The sequence below is a fragment of the Semicossyphus pulcher genome, unplaced genomic scaffold, assembly GCF_022749685.1.
Source record: "Semicossyphus pulcher isolate SPU_LCO1_2020_fin unplaced genomic scaffold, fSemPul1.0.p SCAF_17, whole genome shotgun sequence".
NCBI classification, from domain to species: domain Eukaryota; kingdom Metazoa; phylum Chordata; class Actinopteri; order Labriformes; family Labridae; genus Semicossyphus; species Semicossyphus pulcher.
This window is the reverse complement of record NW_027211681.1, coordinates 28,686,994-28,713,351: the sequence shown is the minus strand read 5'-3', so window position 1 is coordinate 28,713,351 and position 26,358 is coordinate 28,686,994. Positions and strand designations below refer to the sequence as shown.

Below are 26,358 nucleotides of genomic sequence, written 5' to 3'. Positions count from 1 at the left end.
CGTACCCTTTAACTTCAGTAGACCTCTTAAAATAAATAAGAATAAAGGTTGATATCTATCTACGGAAGCCCTAAGCGGACATGCACCTGGAGATCTCGATTTATGTATCTTGAGATAACAGCGCTGCAGCACCGTAACGTCAGATGATCGTAACTCGTACCCTCAGAGCTGCAGACATCACAATGAGCAGCCTGTTGCTCTGTTTTCTGCATCGACAGAAAATGATCCCGTTATCACGAGAAAACCAGCTTTGATGTCTCGAGATAACGAGATCAATAAGTTGAGATCTCCAGAAAACAGCTGAAATGATCACAGGAACACAGGGTAAATAAATGTATGTATTCATGTCCGCTCAGGGCTTCCGTATCAATCAACAAATCAAACAAAGAACCTTTGAGCTCACTTTGTGAGAACAAACAAATACTTAGCAGAAACTGCAAAACATGTTTCATTGAATAAAATCACATTGATCAATAAGATGACCTAAAAAAACAGAAATATTTATGGATGTTCAAAGATCATCAAACATGTCTCCATCCTCCTGACATCTGATGTTTACAGTTTTTACTGACTCGTCCCTGAGTAAATATATCTCCCTCCAAACAGCTGCCTCACTGTGTACAGAGGAACAGCTGATGCTTTTTCCTTCAGGGTATGAGAGCGCGTTTTGTGGGGATGAAGACGTTTATTGATTTGATTCCTCATGTTTGCTTTAATGAAACTCAGCCGGAGCAGAAGATCTCCTCTCAGGCGGCTGACATCCTTCAGAGAGACAAAAAAGGAGGCGATGACGCCTCACGTTCACCGCACATCAAGCATCATCAAGCCTCGTCATCATGACATCACTTCCTGCTTCTAATAAACAAGAAAGACAAAAACTAAGGCTGTGTTCGAAATGCCATACTACATACTGTATACTGTATACTGTGTACTGTATACTGCACACTGTATACTGCACTGTATACTGTATACTGACACTGTATACTGACACTGTATACTGTATACTGTACACTGTACACTGCACACTGTATACTGTATACTGTACACTGTATACTGACACTGTACACTGTATACTGTATACTGCACACTGTATACTGTACACTGCACACTGTATACTGTATACTGACACTGTATACTGTACACTGTATACTGCACACTGTATACTGTATACTGTACACTGCACACTGTATACTGTATACTGCACACTGTATACTGCACACTGTATACTGTATACTGCACACTGTATACTGTATACTGTACACTGCACACTGTATACTGTATACTCCACACTGTATACTGTATACTGTACACTGCACACTGTATACTGCACACTGCACACTGTATACTGCACACTGTATACTGTGTACTGTATACTGTATACTGCACACTGTATACTGTGTACTGTATACTGTACAGTGCACACTGTATACTGCACACTGTATACTGTATATTGTGTACTGTATACTGTACAGTGCACACTGTATACTGCACACTGTATACTGTGTACTGTATACTGTGTACTGTACAGTGCACACTGTATACTGCACACTGTATACTGTATATTGTGTACTGTATACTGTATACTGCACACTGTATACTGTATACTACAAACTGCCTTCATAGTCTGTAGTTCGGAGCTGTTTCCACTTTTGGAAAGCAGACGTAAACACCAGCCTGCCAACATTTTACTGCACATTTAGCTTGTGTTTGCATACTGCAGACTACATGTAGGCCACATCAGGACGTGATGCTCGTATAGTATGGCATTTCCAACACAGCCTCTATCCTGTTGTCCACTTCTTTCTCTTTTTGTAATCTACAAACGTCCTCTCTGGTTCGGCCTGGAGGAGGGGACACTGTGGCGGCCATCTTGTTTCTGGATCACAGGTGGGAGGAGGTGGAGAAGCAGAGTTTCAGGGTGAAGGGGTTGGAGCTGTCTGCAGGTCAGAGAGGGAAACACTGAAATCAGCACTGTGAGCGCTCTGTGTGAGGCCTCAGCCCACTATAATAACCACAATGACTCCGTGTGCAGAGGTCGTCGTTTATCACGTGTGTTTGGAGCCTGACATCTAGTGGTGAATGCATGTAGTGACCTGTCTGTCTGCCTGTCTGCCTGTGCTATAGTGTTGGATGACATCACCTCCTAGGATCAGCCACAGCAGAACAACTTCATCACCGACTTTGTTAGAAACATTATGATCATGTCACGTTTACTGCAGAGATAAGAACTGGAAACAGCTGCAGGGACATTTTGAAGACGAGAGTTTGGTGTTTTGGCGATTGTGATGTTTTTTGGAGCCAGAAGTGACCATATTTGGAAGAGAGGGCAGAGCTGAAGAGAAACAAGGGGTTAAGTTGACTAACGAGCAGGTACGGTGAGCACAGACACAGCTAGCTGCTAATCAGTGCTAACATATAAATTAGTGTAACAACAGTGTGTGAGACGTGTTGGACAGTCTGTTAGTCCAATAAACACACAGATTATCTGTCTGATATTTACAACAGCACAAACACGGCCCAGAGGTTACGTTCAGTGACTGAGTTAGCTGAGGGGACACCTAGCAGACAGCTAGCAGCTCCCAGCTGTCACTCAAAGAGGCCACGCCCCTCATGATGTGTCACTTTAAGCCTTAATATAATAGAGAGGAGCTGCATTATTGGTTCTGTAAACAGTTGGTCTTGTGTTACCTGTGTGTCAGGTACTTACTGGGTATTCTGATCTGGTGGTGGTTGAGGACGGTCAGAGCCTCCACAGCGTCAGTTTTACTGTCAAACTCCAGCAGACCCGACAGAGTCTTAGAGCTGGCTGCTGGGAGGAAGAGAAAGAGGAGGAGGAGGAAAATGATGAAGGACAACACATCAGTATATGTACAAGAATTGTTGCTCCAGTAGATTTCTTCAGCCGTAAACCCCAGATTTAAATGTAAGTTACTTCCTTGTCTGCTGAGTGTTTGGTTAAACTCACGTTTGGCATCAAAGACCTTGAACTTTGTGAAGACGGGAGCGTTGTGTTCAGTGCAGAGCTGCAGATGAAGAAAGGGGAGGGAGGTCAGACTGTTGAGAACACAAACTAAATGTTTGCCTCTTTATTGCATCTAGTGCATGACAAGAGACAAAGGAGCAATGTCGAGATTAAATCGGCTCCCAGACCGACCAATCATCGTTTTACCTGGTCTCTTGTGTTTAATGATCCTTAAATGCGACATTTTCACCACAAACAAATCATGAATTTTGAAAGTTAAACTGAGGAAAAACAGAAGCTAAACCGAGCTAAACGATGTGAAGATTTATCTTAAATGTTTGAGAAACAACAAATCCACCACATCACTGTTAAATGCCCTCTCATCAGAGAAGGTGTCCCACAGGGCTCCATACTCAGCCCCATTATCTTTCAGTTTACACCTCTTTAGAAGTCTCTCTCAGTCATCCATCTCCTTCCAACCCATCTAAAACTCATCTCTGTCCATTAGAAGTCCTCGTGCAGGTGTTCTCTCACCTTGTGCAGCTGTTGCTGGCTGAGGGTGGGCGGGGCGTTGTAGAAGTGCAGGACGGCTGCTGGAGGCTGGATGATGTTCCTGCTGCTCTGCGTGCTGCTGAAGCGGTTGTTTCGGGTCAGACTGAAGTCCTGGTAGCTGCTGGTGCCGTCGGCAAGCTCAAACACCTGACTGGGAATCACAGCCTGCTGCTTGGACACACTGAGAGGAGGAGAGGGTCGGATGGATGGATGGATGGAGAGAGAGAACAAAAAGAAGATCAGTCAGGACATCATTTTTGTGTCTATGCAGCCAAAGATGAGACAAATCTCGGAAGCTGCAGGAGTTTCAACGAAAGTTTTCACAATGAGTCAAAATACATCCATCCTGTTAGCTGATTGGTTGGAGGTATTTTTCGACCTAAAGTGAATTATTCAGGCAGCACAATTACAAAGTAAAAACAAACGATAATCGACACAAATAGATCCAAATTTGTGTTTCTCATGTATTTGCAAAAAGAATGTGCGATGCTGTGCTGCGAGCCTGTTGACATTAAGATTCTCCTGTCGTCCTGATGTTGCATCAGAAATGTTCAAACCAAACTCCATTGAAAAAAGTCATTTTGAAGTCATGTTCTTGTCGTCTTGCAGACAGACCTGACGAAGCATGAACTCAGCCTCTTTACAAACCTGTCGTTATTTCAGCATCCTGTCAGCCTGTTTATTGTCATTAAATCTCAGTAACATCTGTTTGTTTTTGGGTGTAAGTGTTTTTTGTGAGTCTTTCTTGCAGTCAAGTCAATATCAATACACGTCCGTCTGTTTCAGAGACATTTGGTGGTGAAAACTTTGTTCTGATTGATGAGCTAAAGGAAAAGTCAGGAGGTTGTTAAAGTCAGTTTGACTTCCCATGTTGGGAACATAAATATTCACAGCTGATGTCACGCAGTTATTGAGATATCTTGTTGTAGACCGATGTATCCACCCGACCTGTGCCCACCTTTGTGTCTCCTGAATGTGGACTTAGAGCTACTGGGAGTTTCAGGACTCACCAGACGGTGAGCTTTTTGCCGAACACCTTGATGCTGTTGAGGTGAGTCACAGCTCGGTCCACCGCGTACTCGTCTCCCATCTCCACCAGCGCAGTGCCGGGAACGCTCTTCATGAACTTCACCTGCAGACACGAACAGACAGGATTCAGGATGATTGACAGGTGACACAACATTTACCAAAAGTCCAATCATCTCGTCTCCCTGAGGGTCAGGTGGGACCGCACTCACCTTCTCCACGTTGCCGTACAGACAGAAGAGGTTGAAGATGCGGCTGCAGTTCATGTTGGCGGGATGGAGGCTGCTCACCATGGCAACAGAGCTGGAGGCGGCATGGCCCAGGAAGGAGGAGGAGGAGGTCTTAGGAAGGAGCAGTGGGTAGGTGATCATGTCCTGCACCTCCTCGCTGCTCCTCCTGTACCTGCTGTTAGCAGGCAGAGGCAGCAGGGGGCAGTGTGGGCCTGCAGAGGGACAAACAACTCTCTGAAGGACAGACTGAGGATGAAGCAGCTGGAGGGAGGGAGACAGACAGACAGACAGACAGACAGACAGACAGACAGACAGACAGACAGACAGATTACCGTAGCCGTTGGATGGATGCTCTCCCAGGATGGCCTGACGCTGCCTCCCCTTTCCTCGCTCTGTAACACACAAACACTGTAAATTTAGCAAAGCAGAAGCAGACAGGAAGCTTGGGAGGTCGGAGCAGCGGGAGGTGAAGGTGTTCGTCTCTCATGATCCTCCTCCTCTCTCAAAAACAGCTTCACCTTCAACCAATCAGCACCCTTCTTTCTGTCTTCACTGTGCAGGTAAAACAGAGAATCTAATGAGCTGATCACATCGTTCAGTCAGGCTGAACAAAACTCTGACACAAGGTAAACTACAGGTAAACTACAGGTAAACTGTACCGTCTGCTTCATGGATGGTTTACACCTGTAGTGAGGTCTGTTTCTGGATTCATTTCAGTGTCTGTTTTAGGTCTGTTGACTTCCTGTCTAACACGTGCTTATTTCTGTTTCAAGGTACCTTTTACCTGTTCAGGTGTGTCCCTCAGAGGCTTCATGGTACCCTATAGCTCCTGTTGAAGGACGCCTTTAGGGTCTTTTTTACGGTGAGGTCTGTTTTAAGGTCTATTTTGTTCCTTTCTACCCACCTGTAAGGTGTGTTTCCCAGCAGCCCTTAGCATCTGTTACAAGGCAGGCTTTGCATCAGCGACTGGTTTCTTCCTTTGTAACACATGGTTGGGTCAGTTTGAAGGTGCCACTCAGCGTCAGTTCCTACGTAGTGTCTGTTTAAAGGAACAGTCAGGGTCTGTGTGACAGGTGCACGAGGTACTGTTCAGCACCTGTAACCGTCTGTTTTCTTCTGTGCTCAGGTCTGTTTCAAGGGTCCTGTGGCGTCCCTTAAAAGGTGTGCTTTCTCCTTCTATCATGGTGAACCTGTGTGTGTGTGTGTGTGTGTGTGTGTGTGTGTGAGAGTGTTGTACCTCGGTGCAGTAGGAAGGGTTTGGTGTAATCCCAGCTGCTGTTGTCGTTGCGGATGACGTTCAGTCTGTTGGGCTGCAGGGGGCGACAGAGCACAGCACCTCTTTGTGGGTGTGTGTGCGTGGGCATGAGAGTGAGGCTGTGTATGTGTGCATGCAGCAGAGCGTGTGTGTGTCAGGAGTGTGTTTGTGTGTGTGTGTGTGTTTACCCGAGCGTACTCGATCTTGAGCGTGCAGCAGCCGGCGTAGATGTCGGCCCCGTTCAGAGCCAGTTTGGCCTTCTGAGCGTCCTCCACCGTCTCAAACGTTAACGAGCTTGTTAAGGATGACTCATCAGGATCATCAGCAGACAGCCAATCAGAGGAGAGAAAGCAGACCACCACCTCCTCGAGGTCTGCGGTCTGACTCTAAATCTGACCTTTGATTTTCCTGGTTCAACAGAACGATTAGCTTAGACGCTCCTCTGACCTCCAGCTGCTCTGATAAAGAGTTTATTCAGCTCTGAACTGCAGATTAAAAGTTAAACACATCTCCACTTTAAACACACACACACACACACACACACACACACACACACACACACACAGTCAGGATATTCCACCATGGCCTGGATGCCGTTACGTTTGAAGATGACGATGCGAAGGACGTTACCGACAGGGTTACAGACAGTGTACAGAACATCCTGAGAGAGAGAGAGAGAGAGAGAGAGGATGAGAGAGAGAGAGAGAGAGAGAGAGAGAGAGAGAGAGTAAATAATCAATAAGGTACAAACAGTGTGTGAACGTCTCCAGTACATGTGTTCATCCTGCACCAATATTGTGCAAAACACAATAAATCAAACAAACTAAGTGATCGATGCAGCTGAACACCAGCAAAGTTTATTTGGAGCTTAAATCAGTGTTTTTCTGAATGGAGTCTGGTGTGTGTGCAGAGAGCGATGTAACGTCTGTGTGTGGTTAAAACAATCATCTTCCTCTGGAACAAAAAGGTCTATCTCTGTAGGGATCCTTTCTGTCATGTTGTCACACACTTAGAATAACAATCTGAGCCTGTCAGTGGAAACAACAAGAACTTTTAGTGGGCGACCTTTGACCCATCAAGGATTATGTTGCAGTCATTACAGCCTGTTTCACTGCTGCAGGATGAACACATCTACTGGAGACATTCACACACTTTCTGTTCCTTTAATTCCTTAAGACCTCGAAACATGTAAAAAGAGGGCCCAGTTTAAAAATATACATATGATAGCTGAGGTTCTGCTGGACTCACGGTGGTGATGGGGTACAGCGGGTTCTGGACGGACAGCAGCAGGACTTTGTTCCCCCTGGTGGGGTCGTCAGCGTTGGTCGGTCTGCTGATCCTCTGGCTGGTGGAGAAGTTGAAGAAGGCCTGCTGCTCGGCGATGCAGACCGCCTCACGGGTTCCAGCGGACACGCAGCGCTCAGCGCTCTCCACGCTGTCGAACTCCACCAGAGCCTGACGCTTGAAGGGCATCATCATCACGTAGCTACAGACAGAGCAGACAGGTGGGTCAGAGGAGGCGGGGCTTCACTCAGGAACAAAGAACATTGTCTTTGAGGCACTTCTTGAAGATGGTCAGAAACATCAGGGAAGGAGCGCCTCCTGGACTCAAATTGAGAAAGCTTGTGGTGCTCTTTGGATAGCTCAAAAAAACGAAGAAACCCCCGATGTGTCTTTAAACTATTACAATGCCTTGTGTTAGCATGGTCATGTCAAACCTAACAACAAACTCTGACACGTTTCGGCAACATGCCTTCATCAGGGAGTCGAATGGTTTGATGAAGGCATGTTGCTCTTTGGAACATGTAGTTGGTGTTTGAATCGAACATGTTACCAGATGTTGCCAAACTTTTCGAGCCCCTCCACCAGATCTGCCTCCACCACGGCATCACAAAGTCCTCGCACGTGGACGACCGGAGACGGGGGGATGCGGTGACTCTCCTCCAGACGGCCCTGCAGAGAGAAGAGAACGAAACGTCAGTGAAGTCTGTTTCAGTAAAAGTTCTTTAAACTACAGATCTGATTATGTTTGTTAAAACTGAAGCTGCATTTACAATCTAACAGGAGAAAAGAGTTCACTGACATTTGCTCCATCAAACTGAGAATACTGCTGTACTGAAGTAACACTGTAAGATGTTTCCTCCTAATGCAGGAAAAATAATGTTATTTAATTTTTTAATGTTAATGGTTCTTTTACTCAAGGATTGGAATATTTATCTTTTATAATAATGATCATTTGGCTCCAGCAGCATTTCAAGTTCACAGATCAGATGAAGCTCTTGTTTTGGTGAGCTGTTGCAGACTGCAGGTGTGAAGGTGTGGGTGAGAAGATATCAAGACGGTGACATTTAGAAAATGTTCACTCAGCATCAAAGACGAAAACATGTTGTCTGTGTTTGTCAGGAAGAGGTTGAGCGAGGGTTGCAGATTTTGCAGCCTGACCTGTTTTCTGCAGCAGGTGGAGGCTGAACGCCGACGCCTGCAGGAAACACGCTTTGACCTCTGCAAGATCAGATCAGAGTCACTGCGGCCGTCCAACACTTTGGGCCTCATGTTCAGACACTCTTATACACTGTTTCCTTCAGATTTTAGTCATTCCTACTGATGAATGCTGGCTCATAATAATTATTTTACAAATATGAGGTTTAAATTTAAACTTCCCGCCTCTAAATGGAACTTCTGTTTCCGTAAATACAGAATAAATCTGTTATATTATATTCATATTTTTAAACTTGGGCCTTTTTTTGTACTTATTATGGTCTAAAGGACAAATAGGAGCAGAAAGTGTTTGAATGTCTCCAGTAGATGTGTTCATCCTGCAGCAGTGAAACAGGCTGTAATGGCTGCAACATAATCCTTGATGGGTCAAAGGTCGCCCACTAAAAGTTCTTGTTGTTTCCACCCACAGGCTCAGATTGTTATTCTAAGTGTGTGACAACATGACAGAAAGGATCCCTACAGAGATAGACCTTTTTGTTACAGAGGAAGATGATTGTTTTAACCACACACAGACGTTACATCGCTCTCTGCACACACACCAGACTCCATTCAGAAAAACATAAGAACAAATAACTTTTAGTGGACGACCTTTGACCCATCATGGATTATGTTGCAGCCATTACAGCCTGTTTCACTGCTGCAGGATGAACACATCTACTGGAGACACTCACACACTTTGTGTTCCTGTGAGTCGTTTAGACCCAAAACATGTAAAAGTAGGTTCTAATAGGTTTGTAAATAACATCTCTACGCTGTAACCACTAAGGTTCAGACAGCTGTCAGTTAGTCGTCCTAATTTAGCTCATTAGTGTGGTTCGTTTTTCTGCCTGTTATTTTTGTCTGAGTTTTTTGTGTCTGTATTGACTGACCAGAAAGTTTCAACCTCAACGTTCAGCTCGTCTATTCAGAGAAAACAGGTGACTAGAGTTATACTTTCCACCGGCTGTAGTGTGGTGAGATGAGAGAACCCAACACTGCATCTACGCTGGGCTCGGTTTTATGGCAGCGTCGACTCTGAGGAGGTGTTACTGACGTACCCACACGGCAATGAGACACATAGAGAAGGGATTATGTTGTAAAGAGATGCAGTTTGGTTAGCATTTCTCTGACTCACAGCTTTTCAGGGGAACGTGTGTGTCTTTATTCAGTGAGTGTGTGAGAGCGTTCAGTGACAGGTCGCTTCCTTCCTGTCAGGCCGGCTGTATGATTACAGCTCTGACTGACTCTGCGGCCTCAGCTCATCCTCCTCCTCCCTGACGCTTCCCTGTAAACATTAGCTGTGTCAGCCGCTGAGCTAACGAGCTTTTAAAGGGGCTAACGAGGCAGGGTGATTCATCATTTATGAACTGAGTGTGCGTGTGTGCGTGTGCGAGTGTGTGTGTGTGAGCAGAGAGGAGATCTGACAGTCTGACAGTTTGTCCCTGCTGAGCTCCTGTAAGCAGAGTGCTCTGTAATGTGTGAACGAGGTCCTGTTAGCGCCTCCTACAGGATCATTTGTGTTGGTTAAACACATCCCAGGAATATTTAACCTCCCAGATAAGTCAGAAAAACAAACCCCATCATGTCTGTGTTCATATCATCCCCTGTCCTCTCACAGCTGGTTAACCTCCCTCCTCCTCCTGAGCTGTGTCTGATGAACTCTCCTGCTGCTTCCAGCTCCTTGAGGCTGACCAGTGCCCAGTGTGATGAGCTGTTAGCTCGGATCAGAACCAGGATTTCTCTGATGGACACCAACTACCGGCGTTCTTTGTTTTTCAGCCAAAACAAACAGATGTTACTTTAATGACAACAAACAGGCTGAAAGGATGCGGAGAGAACTACATCAGGAGGCAGGTTAGTAAAGAGGCTGAGGTCATTGATAAATGGGTGGATGGATGGATGGATGGATGGATGGATGGACAGATTAGTTGATAAATGGATGGATGGATGGATGGATGAATGGACAGATTAGTTGATAAATGGGTGGATGGATGGATGATGGATGAATGGACAGATTAGTTGATAAATGGGTGGATGGATGGATGGATGAATGGACAGATTAGTTGATAAATGGGTGGATGGATGGATGATGGATGAATGGACAGATTAGTTGATAAATGGGTGGATGGATGGATGGATGAATGGACAGATTAGTTGATAAATGGGTGGATGGATGGATGGATGAATGGACAGATTAGTTGATAAATGGGTGGATGGATGGCTGGATGGATGGGTGGATGGATGGATGGATGGATGAATGGACAGATTAGTTGATAAATGGGTGGATGGATGGATGGATGGATGGATGGATGGATGAATGGACAGATTAGGTGATAAATGGATGGATGGATGGATGGATGGATGGATGAATGGACAGATTAGGTGATAAATGGGTGGATGGATGGATGGATGGATGGATGGATGGATGGATGGACAGATTAGGTGATAAATGGGTGGATGGATGGATGGATGGATGGATGGATGAATGGACAGATTAGGTGATAAATGGGTGGATGGATGGATGGATGGATGGATGGATGGATGGATGGATGAATGGACAGATTAGGTGATAAATGGGTGGATGGATGGATGGATGGATGGATGGATGGACAGATTAGGTGATAAATGGGTGGATGGATGGTAGGTTGATGATGTCAGTCCATTGATGGACAGAGGGATGGCTGTTTGAATGAAGGGATGAATGGATGAATGGACCTGTCAGTAAACTCGTGCCTGCTTTATGTTTGGAGCAGCTGCATGGATCAATGAAGGCTCCTGATTCACTCGTTCATCTACGTGAGAACATGAAAGGTTGACTTTGCACTCAGACTTGTGTTCTGTGAATCAGACATCAGATCACTGCTGTCCTCAGGTCAGTTCAACACGACGACTGCTGCTTCCTGTTTGATCTTCACTCCATTAGACGCATGAAAACCTGAGAGATCAAAGGCTCTTTGATGTCGACTGAAGTCTGGAGGAGCCGGAACTCTGAACGTAATAATCCACAGCTCAGCAGGTGATTCACAGAGCATGCAAATCCCAGCGACTCTGACTGCTGCACAGAAACACAACCTGAGCTCTGATTGGAGGTTCATGTGTCTGAATGTTTAACCTCGTGCTCGCTCCCTGCCCTGCTCTCAGCTCAGAGGAGGCTAATTAAAAAAACACAAGCTGCAGAAGATTCAATAATTAAAATGTAAAAATGGTCCGCAGAGTTCACACATGGACTGCAGTCTGTCTGTCTGTTGGCAGGAAGTGATGCACAAACAGCTTCAAACCAGGCCTCTACTGGTCACTGTTGCACTCTCTTTCCCATGATGCTCTCTGTCTGCAGAGGGCTGATATGTTCAGAGAGAGGAGGCTGTAGCTGTCAGACTCTCACACACATTTTGTCATCCACACATTACATTAAACATATTTCTGTCTTTTGAGAAGCCAGCTGACTGATGTGAACAATCCTCAGACCCATTCACTATATATTCAACGGCGGCCATTTTCCTTTGATGTCCCACTCAGGGTGAGAAGCTAAGTCCTTTCAGAAAGTGTTCCAGGTTTAAATGATAAAACATTTTACCACCTGATTTATCAGAAACTACGAGAAGAATGGAGAGTTCAAATCTGGAGAGACGAGAGGCCATCATTTAAGTTTACATTTGAAAACCTGTTAGCTATCATTTAATAGCAGCTAATGTTAGCATTCTGCCAACTCCTAGCCATTACCATTAGCTAGGGAATAGCTCAGTACGTACATTACCATTTGTAAGCGTGATAAAAGCATGCATTTCTAACAGGATGGGATTGATGAACTGTAACAACCAGAGTTTTTACCGTTCATCCTGAGGGTACATGAATGTCTGAACCACGTTTCTTCACAGTCCATCACACACACAAAACATAACCCTCATATTAGCAGCTAGCATTGTTAAAAATCAATTAGCCTTCAGTGTTTAGGAGCATTTCTTAGAATTCAGCTCTGTAGATATTTATCGTCTGTACGATGCTTCTCTGTCTGCATGTGTGGATTATATGAGTTCTCTAACAGGCTGACACACTCTCAAACTGCTGGTGCTCATGCAGAGAGAAAAATACCACAGACGCTTTCATCAAGGTAGACAGATGGCCTCACTTCCTGCTGAGCGCGGGCACTTCCTGTCCCTGCCAGGACCTCGCAGAGAGGCCGAACTGTCTCACGGAGCAGGAGAGGAATAAATAAGCAGTGATTGGGTTTTATGTTATCTGAGGACAAACAGAGCAGGTGGAGAGCGTCCTCTGTGTTCTACTATTCACAGACAGAATCACTTCCTGTAACAGGCAAGAAGCTGGCGCAGAACCAGGCTCATGGTGAACACATCTGAAGACACTGGATGGAGAGAGTTTGATCTCCCTCTTTTGTCGGGTAGAAAACTGGAGGCTCCACAGTCTGCTGAGACAAAAGGATGTGAAATCCAAATAGTTTAATTTCTGTTTTAATTTTAGTAACATTTAAACACGTATAAAGTTTCCCATCGGGACAACCCAGCTGATGTTTACCTGCTGTGCTGCTTTGCTAACGTCTTTGTTAAACCAAATCTACCGAGCAGCAACGAGTCTCCGCAGGTCGGACCGAGCTGGAAGTAGGATGAGTAATGCTTGAAATACCATTGTTTATCAAAAACTCATCGGTTTCAGCTAATGCTAACGTCCAACAAAGAGTGTGGCTAGCCAGCCTCAAAGCTCAACACGAGGCAAAGTTAGCTTAGCATGCTGCTTCGCTTTCAGATTCAGAATCAGGAGCTGCTTTTGAACAAATCTGAAAAACAAAAACTTCTTCACTTCTTAGTGTAACCTAACTTTCTCTTTGCTCCGAGCCGTTTTCTCAGTCTCTAGCTGGCGTGTCGAGTTATTCTCATGTGATTTTGTGACACAACACTCGCATAACGACCGCCGCACATCCACAGAAAAAGTGCTTCAGGCGGACATGATGAAGAAGGAGGTGTACATGCAGAGCAGGAGGAGGCCTCCTTCTGTGGAAACCATCGTCCTCGTTACTGCTTGTTTTTGTTCACTGCTGTCTGTTCGGATGTTTCTGCTCATGAAACAGTGCAGAATGAAGAGCACAGTTTCCTTATTCTAGATGTTTCTTTATTAAATGTACAGAGCTCTGTCGTGTGATCAGATCTGACCTTTACCGACCATCAGAGTCATAAAACTCTTTAATTTCCTTGTTTCATGTAAACAGCAGCAGCTTCACACACACACACACACACACTGCAAACACCCCTCAGTAAAACAGCACTAAAATAAACTATACTGAGGAGCTACATGATGCTCAAACATCCTCAGCTTCTGTCCTCACTGTGACGAGCGTTTAACCCACGTGTCCGGGACAATATGCAACACAGACTTCTCTGCAGGTACATTATATTATCTGTTGACGCTTTCATCTAACACCAGCCTCTGCACTCTGTCATACTGTCGGACTGAACCTCATGTTTGTAAAGCAACCTGTTTCATTATTTATATCATATTTATTCCAGCCTCCTCTGCACGCATCATTTACCCCCTATCTTACATCTACAGGTGACACTGTTGTGTTTATCCTTTCATATATATTTAGTCTGCAGCCTGCACAGTTATATCTAACATGTGTCTGACCTCTGTCTAAGCGTGTCTCTTTCTGTGTTTGAGAACTTTGTAAAACTATGAACACACACACTATAAAAAGCAACTTACAGAACGACCCTGTTTAGAGTATGTTTAACAACCATGATACACTAAAGTAAAGCGTCAGCACTAACCACTGCTAACCACTTACTAATATTCAGGACAGTCAGCCGGAGTGCCTGCTGGGAGAGGGCGACACGTTTACATGCCACATACAGACACGTACGGATCAGGCCCGATCTCTCTGGGTAGATGTTATTATGTCACTGTGGGTTGCAGCTGTCACTGTTGAAAGTTAAATGTAAGTAAACTTCATTCACTTGCTGACTTTTATACTTGTAGTATCATTTACACAATTTGCATGGATTTTATTCACTACCCTCAAAGATCCTTTCATCTCATGGATTTAAATTATATTTTGTGAGCAGTTTTTTGTCTCTCCAGCAGAACACGTGACCCTCCCTCTCAGCTCTGAATATCTGAAGCAGAAACAGAAACGTTCCCCACCTTCCCTCCGCTCCTCCGGCTCCTGCTCTCGCTGCCTCCGCTCCCCGCTGCCTCCTCTCCGGCGAAGTCCTCCTCCTCCTCCCCGTCCTCCAGCTCGTCTCCGCCGGCCTCCCTCTCCGTCCGGAGCCGCTTGGCTGCCCGGTGGTATCCTCCTCCTCTGTCCTCTCTCTCCTCCATCACTGAGGGTGAAATCAACGATGAGACGGAGGAAGAGACGATGGAACCTGCTCTCTCTCTCTCTCTCTCTCTCTCTCTCTCTCTCTCTCTCTCTCCAAAGATAGGGAGAAAAAAACAGACGTCTCACTTCAAGAACAGAACACAGAAAAAGGTCAAGTTCAGCCTCATTATAACCACCTCCTGGTTATCTTTTCCGCAGGTGATGATCTGATTCATGCTGAGGCGCAGACTGTTCATAATGTCACTCAATGATTTTGGACTACAGTTCTGAAGCCTCAGGCATTTTGGCAGCAGCCAGAAGTGACCATATTTGGATGAGAGGGTTGAGCTTGAGAGGACTGATTGTTAGCTTATGCTAGCGTTAGCTTGGTTAGCAAGAATATCTTCTAATTCACAGTAACTGTGATGTTAACTGGGATGCTAATGTTGGCTAAAAACAAAATGTTCTTACTGAGTGTCTTTTAGTTTAACTGAACGTTAAGACATTTTACAGGTCACCTTCGTAGTGTTGTGTCACTCACAGGTAGCCCCGCCCTAACCCCTCCCCTCTTCCTGGTCTGTGTGACTCTCAATGGGAGCATCGGTGACTAAATGAACATCATGCTGTGTTGAAGAAGACTTGAAACTAGAGATTGAGACCATAAACTCATTAGGAACATGTTTACTGAGGGAATAAATCAGGAGAGGAGGAGGAGCATGTTCTCATAGACTTCTATAGGATCAGACAGTGGCGTCGCCCCCTGCTGGGCATCAGAAGGAATGCAACTTTAAGACACTTCCTCTTCTTAGTCTTTGGTTTGCTTGTCCTGCGCATGCGCAGACTTGTTCCTGCCCGATGTGTACCTCACGTGTGAACGTTTGACGGCAGCAAGTCTTTTTTTTATAACTTTATTAACAACACAATATTAGACAAATACACTACACTGCAATACAAAAAACAGTGCGTGGCCGTTATGAGCCAACATGAAAGCACAGAAAAGTTGCACAACTGCTTGTTTTATTAGCATAGATTGTTAAAAGAACTCTGTATCATACATACTAATTAGCTTATTTGATAAAACTAGCTAATTTGACTGCCAACCCAATGACACAACTCTCTAATCTAATGTTACACGCCAATTCAACCGCCAGCACACGAACACAACTCTCTCGAGTCGAGCGATGCATGCGCGGAACAGATCGTGCAGTGTGGTAAAACAGGGACGGGTCGGGCAGCCGGGACGGATCGGGTACTGACAGCTCTAACGGAGAGGAGAAGATGGATGAGGCGTCACTTCCTGTTTGATAAGACACTCGATTGAGGACTGGGTGCTCGTCTCGCAGATGTTTCCTCTGCATGTGGGTCACGTTTCCCCAGCAACATCACACCTGGAAACTGCACCTCATCATCTCTATAAGTGCACAAACTCTAAACAGGAAGTATCATCACTGACATCAAGGTTCCTCTCACGTTACAATGAAGGCTTTTTGTCCTTTATCTCTGTGAGTGTGAAAAACGAATGTTACATTTCTGTGAGTTATTGTTCAGACTGAAGCTTCTGTTGTTCAGATCCCTTCACTCCAGATGTGATGAACCACATATCAACCAACAAGAGGCTTTTAAGAACCATGTGTTTAGTAAGACTTGTGTGACTGTTACATGCCCCCTGTGTGCACACTGTTCTGTTCTGCCTGTGTTGTTTCTATATTTCTATTGGAAACAGAAAGAGAATAAGAAAGAGTGTGATGGCGGGCAAGAACCTGAGGGGGGAGACAGTGTGTGCTTTAGCTCTAACTTAAAAACATCACACACAACACACACACACACACACACACACACACACACGCACACACACACACACACACACACACACACACACACACGCACACACACACACACACACACACACACACACACACTAACCCGATCATTGGTGATGCTTCTAATAAAACTTGTTAACCCTGTCTGTGTGAGTACAGTCGTGACCTCACACATGGACTGTCAAACCTAGACATCTTAGCATCTTTGATCTCAGTCAGACTCTGTGCTCCTAATCAGAATCCACTGTTGACCTTTGTGACCTCTGGTGGTGACAGTGTGCAGCTGCACGTGTGAGCACATGTCAGTAGTAAATAGTCGAGTCAGAGGCAGAGCGGAGTGGACTTTACTGGATCAAAGCCGTGTGAGATGTTTGCAAATCTTACGACTCGAGAGCAAAACCATTTTTTTCTGACTGCAGAGGAAAATCTAAAAGTATTTCACAACATGTTGGTGGATTTCTTTAAAGGGCATAGACAGAGATAGACCTTTTTGTTACCACAAACAGACGTTACATCGCTCTCTTCAAACACACCAGACTCCATTCATAAAAACAGTGATTTTACCTCACAGAAAACGGTCGCTTCCAGAATTGTTTGGAGTATTTTTATGTTATTGGTTGTTACACAAATACTGTGTTGGGTCCAAACTTACCATTTATAGCTACATGGTCACAAAATAATATAAACAAACTAACAGATCGCAGCAGCAGCAGAGCAGCAGCTCCTGTGTCCTGTAAGGTAAAGTCTCTGTTTTTCTGAATGGAGTCTGGTGTGTGTGCAGAGAGCGATGTAACGTCTGTGTGTGGTTAAAACAATCATCTTCCTCTGTAACAAAAAGGTCTATCTCTGTAGGGATCCTTTCTGTCATGTTGTCACACACTTAGAAGAACAATCTGAGCCTGTCAGTGGAAACAACAAGAACTTTTAGAGGACTTTATTTCCTCGCCTGCAATTGCTCCAAAGGATTAAGTTGCAGCTTTACACGTTTGTTAGCTGAAGAAACCTACTGGAACAATTCCAGAAGTTTTGATACCTGTTAAACATTCACAGCCAAAATATGTAATAATAGTACAAAGATTTAAAACTACAGGAATTACACTTTAAGAGGAGCTAATACAGCTTGGTAAGGCAAACGATTATGCTAATGCTAGTTTAGCTGTTTCTTACTGGTAAAGCATTCCGTAATGTTAATTAAATAGAGGTTTGTTTGCTCTGCAGCATAAAGGTCTATAAGTGTATAAGTCTCGGCGATGATGCCAAGTTAACTCATCAGCAGCCAGCAGAGCCACACTCTTATCTTCAGCTGGAAGTCTTGGACTCCTCCTGTGTGTTATTGCCAAATGTTCCTGATAACATTTAGAACTAAATTGTATCTGACTCTGCTTTTCCAAGGAGCTCATCATGTGACAGGGTCTAAAATGGTTGATTTATTGTCTTCTTATTTCAACAGTACTGATAACTCTGTTAGCTGCTGATTTAACTCTTATGTTGAATTTTTCTGTACTTCTGTCAAACTGCCAACAATGTGTATTATTGAATAGGATTAGGGGAGGAGGGGGGGGGCTCAGAGTGCACGTGAGAAAAGCCAGCGAGATGTTCATGTTTCATCCTGTGCTCATGTGTTTCTTTATTCAGTCTTCAGTTCCTCTGTTCCAACAGCACAAACACGGCCCAGAGGTTGCATTCAGTGACTGAGTTAGCTGAGGGGACACCTAGCAGACAGCTACCAGCTCCCAGCTGTCACTCAAAGAGGCCACGCCCCTAATGCTGCATCACTTTAAGCCTTAATATAATGTAAACAGGTGAGCTGTATAAAGACTCTCCCCGTACAGTTGTCATGAAGAGAGAAATGACACTTCTACCACTCTGTAAATACTCACAAACATTATCAAACTGTGCATGCTTCATATTATACAGGTAATAACATGCAACATGTGGCTCAGCTACAGGGTTTCCTCTGTGGCAGAGCAGGGGCTCTGCTTGCACACGTTGTCTTCGGTACTTTAACCTGCTCAGATGTTACCTAAACACTCTCTTGAGAAGTGAGCAGCTTCATACAGCACGTTTGATTTAAAATGTCAACATGGCTGAAAAATGAGCAGCGACGTCTATATTCTAATAAATAAGACAATTTTAACACCAAACATGAGGCGGTGGTAATTTTAAAAAAAAATGTGTACATAACTTATAAAGTACTTATTTTCACACAAACCACTTTTTTTTTTACCTAACAGGAACGTTTTATTGCCTCAAACAAAAGAAATCTGTGACTGTGTCACACATTCAGCGTGTGTTTGAAAGGTTTTCTGTTTCTCCTTTGTGCACTCTGGGTTGCCGTTGTCTCTCTGCTGTCTCTCAGGTGTCTCTCTGCTGTCTCTCAGGTGTCTCTCTGGTGTCTCTCAGGTGTCTCTCTGGTGTCTCTCAGGTGTCTCTCTGGTGTCTCTCGGGTGTCTCTCTGGTGTCTCTCTGGTGTCTCTCGGGTGTCTCTCAGGTGTCTCTCTGTTGTCTCTCTGGTGTCTCTCAGGTGTCTCTCTGTTGTCTCTCTGGTGTCTCTCTGGTGTCTCTCGGGTGTCTCTCGGGTGTCTCTCTGGTGTCTCTCTGTTGTCTCTCGGGTGTCTCTCTGTTGTCTCTCGGGTGTCTCTCTGGTGTCTCTCTGTTGTCTCTCTGGTGTCTCTCGGGTGTCTCTCTGGTGTCTCTCTGGTGTCTCTCTGTTGTCTCTCATGTGTCTCTCGGGTGTCTCTCTGTTGTCTCTCGGGTGTCTCTCTGGTGTCTCTCTGTTGTCTCTCTGGTGTCTCTCAGGTGTCTCTCAGGTGTCTCTCTGGTGTCTCTCTGGTGTCTCTTGGGTGTCTCTCAGGTGTCTCTCTGGTGTCTCTTGGGTGTCTCTCAGGTGTCTCTCAGGTGTCTCTCAGGTGTCTCTCTGGTGTCTCTCGGGTGTCTCTCGGGTGTATCTCTAGTGTCTCTCATGTGTCTCTCGGGTGTCTCTCTGTTGTCTCTCGGGTGTCTCTCTGGTGTCTCTCTGTTGTCTCTCTGGTGTCTCTCAGGTGTCTCTCAGGTGTCTCTCTGGTGTCTCTCTGGTGTCTCTCAGGTGTCTCTCAGGTGTCTCTCTGTTGTCTCTCTGGTGTCTCTCAGGTGTCTCTCAGGTGTCTCTCTGGTGTCTCTTGGGTGTCTCTCAGGTGTCTCTCTGGTGTCTCTTGGGTGTCTCTCAGGTGTCTCTCAGGTGTCTCTCAGGTGTCTCTCTGGTGTCTCTCGGGTGTCTCTCGGGTGTATCTCTAGTGTCTCTCGGGTGTCTCTCAGGTGTCTCTCTGGTGTCTCTCTGTTGTCTCTCGAGTGTCTCTCTGGTGTCTCTCTGTTGTCTCTCAGGTGTCTCTCAGGTGTCTCTCTGGTGTCTCTCTGTTGTCTCTCTGGTGTCTCTCGGCTGTCTCTCTGTTGTCTCTCGGGTGTCTCTCTGTTGTCTCTCGGGTGTCTCTCTGTTGTCTCTCGGGTGTCTCTCTGTTGTCTCTCGGGTGTCTCTCAGGTGTCTCTCTGTTGTCTCTCTGGTGTCTCTCAGGTGTCTCTCTGGTGTCTCTCTGTTGTCTCTCGGGTGTCTCTCTGTTGTCTCTCGGGTGTCTCTCTGTTGTCTCTCGGGTGTCTCTCAGGTGTCTCTCTGTTGTCTCTCTGGTGTCTCTCAGGTGTCTCTCTGTTGTCTCTCTGGTGTCTCTCAGGTGTCTCTCTGTTGTCTCTCTGGTGTCTCTCAGGTGTCTCTCTGGTGTCTCTCTGGTGTCTCTCAGGTGTCTCTCAGGTGTCTCTCTGGTGTCTCTCTGGTGTCTCTCGGGTGTCTCTCGGCTGTCTCTCTGTTGTCTCTCGGGTGTCTCTCAGGTGTCTCTCTGTTGTCTCTCAGGTGTCTCTCTGGTGTCTCTCTGGTGTCTCTCAGGTGTCTCTCTGGTGTCTCTCGGGTGTCTCTCGAGTGTCTCTCGTGTGTCTTTCGGGTGTCTCTCTGTTGTCTCTCTGGTGTCTCTCTGGTGTCTCTCGGGTGTCTCTCGGCTGTCTCTCTGTTGTCTCTCGGGTGTCTCTCAGGTGTCTCTCTGTTGTCTCTCTGGTGTCTCTCTGGTGTCTCTCTGTTGTCTCTCAGGTGTCTCTCTGGTGTCTCTCTGGTGTCTCTCGGGTGTCTCTCGGCTGTCTCTCTGTTGTCTCTCGGGTGTCTCTCAGGTGTCTCTCTGTTGTCTCTCAGGTGTCTCTCTGGTGTCTCTCTGGTGTCTCTCAGGTGTCTCTCTGGTGTCTCTCGGGTGTCTCTCGAGTGTCTCTCGTGTGTCTTTCGGGTGTCTCTCTGTTGTCTCTCTGGTGTCTCTCTGGTGTCTCTCGGGTGTCTCTCGGCTGTCTCTCTGTTGTCTCTCGGGTGTCTCTCAGGTGTCTCTCTGTTGTCTCTCAGGTGTCTCTCTGGTGTCTCTCGGGTGTCTCTCGAGTGTCTCTCGTGTGTCTTTCGGGTGTCTCTCTGTTGTCTCTCTGGTGTCTCTCTGGTGTCTGTCGAGTGTCTCTCGTGTGTCTCTCGAGTGTCTCTCGGGTGTCAGCCTGTAACTGTCATGCAGGTTGCCCTGAAAATGTAAACTGTCTGATTGTTCTTACTTCACTTCGGTCCGGATGATTTCAGGGCTTTGTAGTGCCTGATCTGACAGAATGACTGTGACCTCTTAGTTCTGCATTGTGTCGGTGGCCCGGTGACTTTATCCCTCTTTAGACCGAGTCACCAGACTTTTCTGGAGGATTAATGTGTCCAATAAAACAAAGGATCATAACTCATTTTCTGTTGGCATTGTTTCCATGGTGAAACATCACGCCAACACCCTTTTCTGCCTAATGCTGCCCTACTGCTCTGTGATTGGTTAGTACAATTGTGCTGTGATTGGCTAGAACTGGTATCAAAGTTTGTCTGTTGGGGTTGTTGCCAGGAGGATTTTTCAGCCCAGGAGAACAGAGAGCGGCTGTTCCTGTCCGGAGTTAAAGTCCACGCTGACTTAATGTTCTAATCCTAACCATGATGTGTTCCTAAAGATGTGAAGTCGTATTGGTGCCTAAAAAAACAGACTGTGACTGTGTGACTCAGTGATCCACACCACTTCATTACAAGTGTTCTTATTTCAAGATTACAGTGTGTTGATCTTATAATAAACGGAAAAAAACGGGAGTCTGTAGCAGTCTGTACATGGTGTTTTATTTTGAAATGACCGGATGCTGCATGCTGTTTTCGTGTGTGACTTCCTGTTTGGAAATCGACTCCAGAGGTCGCGGCGCACATGGAACGCGCTGGAGACGGATCCTGTGGAATTTGAGGGTTAGGTTTAAGCACCAATACTACTGTTTAATGGTTACGGTTAATGATTACTTCACTGAAATTGATGTTGACCATAGTTGTATATTTGTCGGCTGATGACAGGTGTTTAGTGCTCGACTGCTAAGCTCTAGCTAACACTACAATATAACACTTGCTAACGCTACCGAACCAACAATAAGCTTAGCATTCGTAGCGTTGACAACAAAAAGGGGCATCTTAGCGACGTTGCACAGACACAACATCTAGAGAAATAAAGTCCAGAACAAGCTGTTTTTTGATCAAAGTAATTTTTGTTCATTTTGGTGGATCTTTATTTACACTCTAAACTTATATGTGCAGTTTTACTATTGCAAGCCAAACTTCCAGAGATTTCTAAACATAAAATGGAGGTTGGCAGTTTGACATGAAACACCTGCAGCAGTGTGAACGGTTAAAGCGAACAATCAGGACGAGGTGGAACTTGATTAGTGGGGAAGAATAACATACCACGGCCTCGTAATGTGCTCTAATCCAACGTAAATCCTTCTTCATGGAACTTCTAATGTTCACGTTGATTCAGCGCTTACTGAGACTGTGGTTTGTGCTGCTGTTGAGCTGTGAGGCACTTTTACACAAAGAGGTGTTTCTGCTGCTCAGCCTGATATCGTTGGTATAAATGAGAGTGGACAAAATAACAGAAACCCCCGTCAGCCAGGTGCACGTTTATTTTACATTAGCACAAACATTACGACTTTATTTAATTTGTTTCATATGTATGAAACCTTTAATCAATAGAGTCTAGTGATAACCTCAGATAATGTTCATTAATCTGACTTTACCACCTTAAATCTGATCAGTACTTTTGGATGTGTCATTGTTGTCATGGAGACAGATCAGCCTCTTTTAGCGCCTTGTTTTGTTTCCTGTTTGGTCTCAAATGTTTTCAGTTGTTCTTTGAATAAAGCCACCAAACACGAGCTCGCACGCAGAGAACAGCAGATCTACTTCAAACAGGAGAGAATGAAATGTGCCAAGTCTTTGGCTCCATCGTGATGTCTTCATGAACTTGATGTCGAGAGGCCGAGAGCAGGAGAGGATACCCCCCCGATGGAGTGTAGACACTGGTGGTGGTGGTGATGGTGAAGACAGGATGAGCTGAGGAGCTGGACTCGGACACTGATGAGGTGGATTGGAGGTGAACGGGGTGCAGGAGGGTCGCAGTGACCAGGCTGAAACGACAAACTGTCTGTGGAAGAGAGGAGGACAGATTTAAAGTTTGACAGCAGCGAGATAATTGGTCGACACACGTTGAGGCTGAATCTGGTTGGTTTAGTACTTAAATAGTATACGCCCATAATCAGCTGATCACCAGACAGGGAGGACAGAGCGGGCTAAACTACACATATATATATATTAGAAAAGTAAAAAAAACTTTAAGTTTATAATAAAGTTGTTAAATTTAGTTTAGAGCAATATAATACTGATGAATCATATCTACATGATCGTAGGCACATATTTCCACTCCTCCGTGCGGGTGAGAGCGACCTTCAAACTGGTTTACTGGGAGATGTTTCCATGCCTGATGTATGGAATCCTTCAGGCAGTAATGTAACGTTCATCGGGAGCCTGTGCAGCGCCAAACTTTACTTCCATCTTTGAACAGAAATCAGGAGATTTTTTCTAAACTTCTCAGCAGAATAAAACACGTCCAAACTATGACCAATTATTTTGTTTGTTTTCTTAGGACAAAAGCAGCACTTTGTTGGGCGGAACAGAAAAGGCTGCCGGCTCGGAAGGTCATGTCACCACCGCGTAACGTGGTCGTTCTGACACTAACAAACTTTTCTGTTGTCAGGCAGGAAATATCATAAAACTGGAATAAATGAGTTATGAAATATGTGTCAATATTCACAGACTGATGTAAGACTGTGAGGACGGTCTATGGCGTTTCTATGGCGTAGTGTGAATGGAGCATTTAGCTGATACGTGTTCATATGTGTTCATGTTAACTATTGTTGTGTTATTGCAGCTGTGGATGAAAACTAAACAGGAGGTCTTTTTGGTGGGACTGTATGAAGAGACGCTGCTTTGCCAAAAAGTGATTCTATCGACCAGTTTGACGTCAAAGTGTCTTTCATGTCCACTCCGTCCAGAGGGAGCAGGACCACAACAAAAGCTTGTCCAACCGTGTTAGTGAAGGGCGTCAGGAGACACAGATTTCTCACAGCATTCCAGGAAGTGATTGGTCTGACACATTTGACTCACATCTCCAAACACAAGAACACAGGAACAATAAACGAAACGCTGGATGAAAGCGTTTATTTACACCATCAGCTGTTTGTCTCAGACCACTTTTTGTTGTCATTTTACACTGACCAAGCCTCAGTGCGCCAGGTGTAAACAAACACACACACGGCACTGTTCCACCCTGATGGACGCTGTTTCAGCCTCTGTTACCCCGCTGCTGGCTCAGAGGCGGAACGACTTCGCCCCACCATTCAGCCTCCGTGTGTTTTACATAGAAGACGAAAAGTAACAGAGGCGTTACGCTCCCGCCTGGAGCTGGCAGTGTGAAAGGGCGATTTATTTAGTGATGCAGAGGTGGAACAGGAAGTAGCAGCTGTGTCCGTGCAGACTTAGAGGAAGATTATTCAGAGGAGGTGGTGTAGAGCTTCCTTAGCTAGTAAGTGGCTAAATGCTAATGTTAGCTATGGTGTGGCATAGCTAATGAGTTAATAGATTGTTTTAAATTGAAATGTGATCATACGTGACTTTGACTGTTGATTGATAGATTTGTAACAACATTTGAGCTTCCCACATGGCTGAAGAAGAAGAACACAAGTTAATTAACGGAGTAAGCTAGGAATCTACCACGTTCCTATTATATTGAGTAGCACTTTTAAATGTTAGCTAGGAGGTGGCTGAATGCTAATGTTAGCTGTTTTGTAACTTTAGCAAATAAGAATCAAATATGTGGATTCAGCTTGAATACGGCCCGATGCCCCGCCTTATTCTCACTGTTCGATGACATTTCAGCTGCTGAACAATCAGGAACACAATACGACAACACAACAAATGATATCTGCAAAATTTATTGTCAGTATTAAGAACTGATAACTTGTCATTTAAAGTTCTGATAAAACCTAATGAGGGTGCTAAACTCTGGCTTTTTCTCAGCGCATAAAATCAACTATTTGTGCACAGAACAGAACGATAAGCAGCTGAATCATTCCCATTTTCAGGGACACATGAAGTGAGTCCTCTGACGAGGGTGTTGTCGAGTGATGATGAGGAACATGATTTCACTCTGAGAGGCCTGAACTGATGCAGACATCGATGGAGAACTATTATATACACACTTCATCTCAATGTTCAGACCCTAAAAACAGCACAAACTACGACAGTACTCATCTCATACATCTCATACGATGAGCACGGTGTGTAACAAAGTAATCTGTTAGCAAGTCAGATTACGTCTTTGTTGTGACAGTGACGTGACACGTTAGCTCTGCTATTCAAGTTACTTAGTTACTTTCTATAAACAGTAATCTGTTACTCTAAAATAAATCACCGTATTCCTCGTTCCCTTTTGTCTCCACAGAAACAGAAACTCTCTGAAGCTCTGATTCTGTTTCTCTCCTCCTTCTTGGCATCAAGGTCAAGGTATCTTTATTTGTCTCCCGTGGGAGAAACTTGTCTCGGACAGAGGGGTCTGTTGCAGACAGGACATTCCACCCACAACAACATTCCACTACACACATACAATAGTCAGAAATAACAATGAACAATACATAAGAAATAAAATACTCAGCAGAGTCACATAAAGTGCAATTCGTGAAGTGCAATTCATAAAGTGAAATACAGATGATGGCATGTAGCTGCGTACCAGCAGAAGGTAAACACAGCTGTGTCAGTGCGCATGTGTAGCTAGCTAACTCAGCTAGCGAGCTGTCAGAGAGGACAGCGTTTACTTTGTGTAAATATTCACATGATTCTGAATGTTTGGGTGAAAGGGACGAGAACAACATGACGGTGAAATGTAAGCTGTGTCTGGAGGAGAAGTGCTCGTCAGCTGTGAAGAGCTCGACTTCAAACGTGAAGAAGCATCTGCAGCTAAACACAGCTCCACAACACTGGTGGGACTGAGAGCCTGTGTTGTCATGGAAACAGCTGTGCTTAACACTATCTGCCTCTGCCCAGTTCACTGTCAGACTGTTAGCATCATAAAGAGCTGTAAAGGTTATACTGCGTCTGTCAGTCCTGTTATCAGGCTGCAGAGTTACAGATTATGGGCCGTAACCAAGGCGACGCAGAGACGGTAGAGTCGATACATTCAGAGGTAGACGTACAGCAGGCTACACGCCGTCCTGACGATATAACACACATGTTCCGTTTACGACCCATAATCTGCCAATGAAAGGCGCCTGGTGCTCCCATCACATCA

General features: G+C 45.1%; 1 protein-coding gene across 1 annotated transcript; it reads right to left on the bottom strand.

Annotated features, from left to right (window-relative positions):
* Positions 1–1,791: 1,791 nt before the first annotated feature.
* LOC138595288 (heterogeneous nuclear ribonucleoprotein L-like) lies at positions 1,792–14,897 on the bottom strand. The gene is made up of 13 exons (XM_069666653.1): positions 14,654–14,897; positions 7,860–7,978; positions 7,274–7,511; positions 6,601–6,686; positions 6,214–6,310; positions 6,008–6,080; positions 5,103–5,162; positions 4,753–4,982; positions 4,525–4,646; positions 3,497–3,695; positions 2,966–3,023; positions 2,708–2,806; positions 1,792–1,937 (listed from the first exon to the last, which is right to left on the bottom strand). Exons 1-13 carry the CDS (start codon positions 14,828–14,830, stop codon positions 1,882–1,884), a joined length of 1,614 nt encoding a protein of 537 aa, XP_069522754.1. The 5' UTR covers positions 14,831–14,897; the 3' UTR covers positions 1,792–1,881.
* Positions 14,898–26,358: the final 11,461 nt, after the last annotated feature.